General features: G+C 43.7%; 1 protein-coding gene across 1 annotated transcript in view; it reads right to left on the bottom strand.

The window, feature by feature from the left end:
- The window catches only part of LOC106896143 (exocyst complex component 4-like), a gene marked incomplete at its 3' end in the record, with an annotated part of 163483 nt that overhangs the window by 135147 nt on the left and 23298 nt on the right, over nucleotides 1-5038 (bottom strand). Inside the window, exon 2 of the mRNA XM_014955883.1 lies at nucleotides 729-918. Coding sequence (XP_014811369.1) covers nucleotides 729-918 — 190 coding nt within the window. The remainder of the gene's footprint in view (nucleotides 1-728; nucleotides 919-5038) is intronic.

Below are 5038 nucleotides of genomic sequence, written 5' to 3'. Positions count from 1 at the left end.
GGGGCTTGGAGCAACCTGGTCTGGTGGGAGGTGTCCCTGCCCAGGGCAGGGGGGTTGGAACTGGATGGTCTTTAAGATCCCTTCCAACCTGAACCATTCCATGACTTGAAAAGTCAGGCCTAGTTCAGAATTAGTGGACAACAGCGCTCCCTCAGTTAATTTTTTACTTCAGTTGAGAATTGCACTGAATTTCACTGAATTTTTAGAGTTGGAAGGGACCATAGAGATCATCTAGTCCAACTCCCCTGCTGAAGCAGGACCACCCAGGGCTTGTCAGAGCATGTTACTCAGGAGCATCCAGGCGGGGCTTGAAAATCTCCAGAGAAGGGGACTCCACACCCTCCCTGGGCAGCCTCTTCCAGGGCTCCGTCACCCTCACTGTGAAAAAGTTCTTCCTCATGTTCAAGTGGAACCCTTGATGTTCCAACTTGTGCCCATTGCCCCTTGTCCTCTCACTGGCAACTACTGAAAAGAGTCTGGTTCCCTCCTCCCTCAGCCCGCCCTTGAGGTACTTGTCAGCATTGATAAGGTCTCCCCTCAGCCTTCTCTGAGAATGACAGCAAGCAGCTGGAAAAGGGGAGAGAGAAATAAGAAGTTAAAATGAGAGCTTACACCATTACACTACCAATAAAAGGACCGTACAGAGGAAAAAGATAGAGGAGTCACACAGAGTACAGGCTACCAAGGGGATGCAAACACAGAAATACATGTAAAAATTAACTTTTCACCTGTTTGATCTTATTGCGCGAGTTGGTGATGCGCTCGGTGATGCTCTGGTAGGTGCGGATGGCGGTGGTGAGCTCGGTGTAGTGCTGGACAATCAGCTCATCCAAATCCCTGTCACACTTCTCATAAGCTTCTTCCAGGCGACCTTTCTCAGTCTCTCGGTCCTCAACATCATCACTGGTAGATAAAGTCCTAAGGACCAAAAGATGATCAAAATAGGGATATTTTGAAATTATCTATAAGGACAACCAGTCACTCCTATTAGTCTGTACACTTCAAGTAAAGATTATTTCTGGTAAACGTGTCTGGTGTTCAGTAGAGAACAAAGTACTTCAAGAAAATAAAAAAAAACATAAATATTGTGGTTTTTACTTTCCCAATTTTCAGATGTTTCAGAGCTTTCTTACTACAACTACTGGATTTATAAAAAGGGAAAGTTATCCATTAGTTATCAAAATTCCAGAGCACAGAAATATATCCTGATTCATTACTTATAAAGAACCATAAAGAAGAAATTCTACTTTGGACTCAAGGACCTGTGCAAGATTTTATAAATATATATATATACACACATATATAGATATAAGTTAGTGTTGCAGTTACTACTACTTACCCACCAAAATTGCACGAGGGATGTCACAACTACACAGAGAAACTGGTCAAAAACCCACCCACACCTTCCAACCTGTTTTCACACATACACCAGGACAGCAAAGAAGTGTCACGGGCCCTTATTTCCACCCTCCCCACGCCCCACTCGTTTATTTTAACTTCTGAGTAACATCATCTGGTAAGATTTTTAATATTTAATCTTTTTTAATCATTGGAATTTGAGATTTCAACATAACTGTTAAAAATTTAATGAAACTGGCATTAAGAGAGAGAAGTTTCTTGATGTCACTCCAAATTTCTGAGGTTTTCTCCCTCTCTCTTCACTCCACTCACCCCCTTAAGACCCTGGATCCTGCCACCGGATCCAGAAGCCCACCCCTGGAAGGACTCGCTCACACAACCAGAAAGACCCAGGAGACAGCAATCACCAAAAAGACATATTCATATATCCTACAGTAAGTAGCACTCAAGAAGTTGGGTTTTGACAAAAAATCATCCTGAATTTTCTTCTTCCTTGGTCCTCAGAAGGGCAGCCACGGTCCATACAGGCTTCTGCTTTAAATCAGCAATACAGACATTGAAATCTCTATACTTCATAGTGAAAAAAGATTAGTTATATTGATTATGACCTAAACACTGGTATATCCCAGCCTTACGAACCAGAGGGATGAATTTTGTAGCTCAACTGACAGTTTCTGAACCAATTTGATGAGTGAATAAGCAACAAGAAAGGTATTTAAAATAAATAAATCACTGCATGCACACTGTTTTGAATCATATGCTGGAACATCAGGAAACAATCACAACTTTCAAAGAAATTTGGAGCATATACTTGCTGAAAGTAAATGCCTTCAAAAATACAATTAGTAAAGCATGAGCATGTGGAGACTATTATTCCATTTAAACCACAGAAGTTTAGGTCTCTGAACTAAGGCACCACCTGAAGAAGGTAGGCATGCTATGCTGAAAGAGGAGAAAAATAGTTAAAAACTAGAACAGCCATTGTTTCCAACCCCAAAGACTAAGAAAAAATACCCTGTCAGGAGAAAGATAGAACTTCTTGAAGTCTTCTTCTGGATTTCTTAAGCTAATTGTGGAGGGAAGGTTAAATAGTTGGAAGAAGAGAAAAAAAAACCAGCCACTGCTAAATGCTGGTGCTGCTCTCTGCAACCTTAACAGCTTTCACTCTGGATTTGTTAAATCAATGATGTCCAAACTAAACCCAGTATTTCCTGTTGTCAGGTAAGAAAGGAAACATCAACTTTCCTTGCCATAACTGTCACTTGTCCTCGATACTAAAACTTAGAAGGTAAGTGAGAACTGCTTGTACATCATCGAAAAATAACAAGGGAGAGGAATGTATTTCCTACGGTTTATTTAAGAGAATCTTCAATGACAACAAGCAGGACACCAAAAGGGTTAAGATTTGATAGATTTTTCTGAATTCTTCAGTACCATCAGGACAGCAGTAGGAACTCAAGTGCAGAAGCTCTTCTCAAATAAACACAAAGAACTTAAACCTAGGAGAAATGCTCCCTCTTCTCTCAAAAAGTCAACACAGACATACCCAAAACTTCCAGTTCATTATTCTTTCTTCCTTTCAAAGAAAAACAACAGGCTGCACCACCCACTCAAGGACTCCAAGGGGACCACGATCCCAGAAAGAGCAGTTAAGAAAACTCAAGTGAGCAAGGAAATCTGTAGCACCATATGGAACACGGCATGCGAGGAGGACAGGAGAACACACGCTTGTCCTACTCTGCTACCAAGGAGGACAGAGGAATTAAAGCCAAAATAAATCCTACAGCACCCTGCAAGAAGATGATGTACCCCCACGATGTGTTTTAATTTCCATTGTTTTAATGCTCCTTTTCCCTTTCAGATGGCAGCGGCAGAAGGAAGCTGTAACAGATACAACAGGAAAATGAGGGGGAGAGATCCTCTTCTCCCTGCTCCCAAACACCAAGTGCCACACATTCATAGAGGATGTGGGTCCATCTCATCTTGCAGAAAAAGCACGCGGAGATGAGGACCCCCCCATCACCGTTTCACTGACAGGGTAACTTCTTCCAACACATAAAATTTATTTGTATCATTTCAGGTTCCTTGCTTCATGAGAGCTACAGAAACAGGATGATTACATCAGTATTCTAATATTATTACATCAGTATTCTACTCTCAAACACTCTTAATTGTGCCTTAAAACCCCCTAAGGGACATGGTGTAGGGGAGGACTTTGTAGAGTAGGGTAGATGGTTGGACTCGATGACCCCAAGGGTCTCTTCCAACCTAGAGGATTCTATGACTCTATGATTTGCACCAAAAAACCAAAGATATTTTTCTTAATTTCTACTGTATGCAAAGCACCTTAGTATCATGCAAACATTTGACACTGTCCTCTATGACATCCTGTTCTCTAAATTGGAGAGACATGGATTCGAGGGATGGACCACTCAGTGGATCAGGAACTGGCTGGATGGCCGTGCTCAAAGAGTTGCAGTCAACAGCTCAATGCCCAAGTGGCAACCAGTGATGAGTGGTATTCCTCTCGGTGATCAGTACTGGGACCAGTGCTGTTTAACATCATTTTGGGCAATACAGATGGTGGGAGGGCATGCTCTAGTGCCCAAGGTTATTGGTTTATGGCGAGGTGTTGAGTGTGGGGTTTAGTTGGTGGGTGCGATGTTTTTGGTGGGTGTTTGGTGTGGTGTGTGTTTTTTTGGGGTTTTTGCTTTTTATCTAAACATCCCTTAAACACATCCAGGGATGGTGACTCAACCCCCTTCCTTGAGTGCACCCTCAGCAAGCACAGAAACAGGATGATTACATCAGTATTCTACTCTCAAACATTCTTAGTTGTGCCTTAAATCACATTTCCACCAAAAAGAAAAAAAAGGATATTTTTCCTAATTTCAACAGTACATAAAGCACCTTAATATCATGTGGTGTTGTCAATAGGCTTAGAGGGAAGGGATGCCATCCAGAGGGACCTGGATGCTAGAGAGGTGGGCCTGTGCCAACCTTATGAAGTTCAACAAGCCCAATTGCAAGGTCCTGCTCCTGGGTCACAGTAATACCACGCAAAAATCCAGGCTGGGCAGAGAATGGCTGGAGAGCAGCCCTGAGAAGGATTTAGGGGTGTTGGTGGATGAGAAGCCCAACATGAACCAGCAATGTGAGCGGGATGGTGTTGTCAATAGGCTAGAGGGAAAGGATGCCATCCAGAGGGACCTGGATGCTAGAGAGGTGGGCCTGTAACTGGCTGGATGGCCATGCTCAAAGAGTTGCAGTCAACAGCTCAATGCCCAAGTGGCAACCAGTGATGAGTGGTGTTCCTCTGTGATCAGTACTGGGACCAGTGGTGTTTAACATCATTTTGGGCAATACGGATGGTGGGATTGAGCACACCCTCAGCAAGTTTACCCATGACACCAAGCTGCATGGTGTTGTCAATAGGCTAGAGGGAAAGGATGCCATCCAGAGGGACCTGGATGCTAGCAGGTTGCCCAGAGAAGCTGTGGCTGCCCCATCCCTGGAGGGGTTCAAGGCCAGGCTGGATGGGGCTTTGAGCAACCTGACAAGGGAGGCATTGAGGTGCTGGAGCGGGTCCAGAGAAGGGCGACAAAGATGGTGAGGGGTCTGGAGAATAAGTCTTATGAGGAGAGGCTGAGGGAACTGGGGTTATTCAGCCTGGAGAAGA

This window comes from Calidris pugnax, unplaced genomic scaffold, assembly GCF_001431845.1.
Source record: "Calidris pugnax isolate Ruff unplaced genomic scaffold, ASM143184v1 scaffold235, whole genome shotgun sequence".
Taxonomy (NCBI): Eukaryota; Metazoa; Chordata; class Aves; order Charadriiformes; family Scolopacidae; genus Calidris; species Calidris pugnax.
This window is presented reverse-complemented; position numbering and strand designations above follow the sequence as displayed.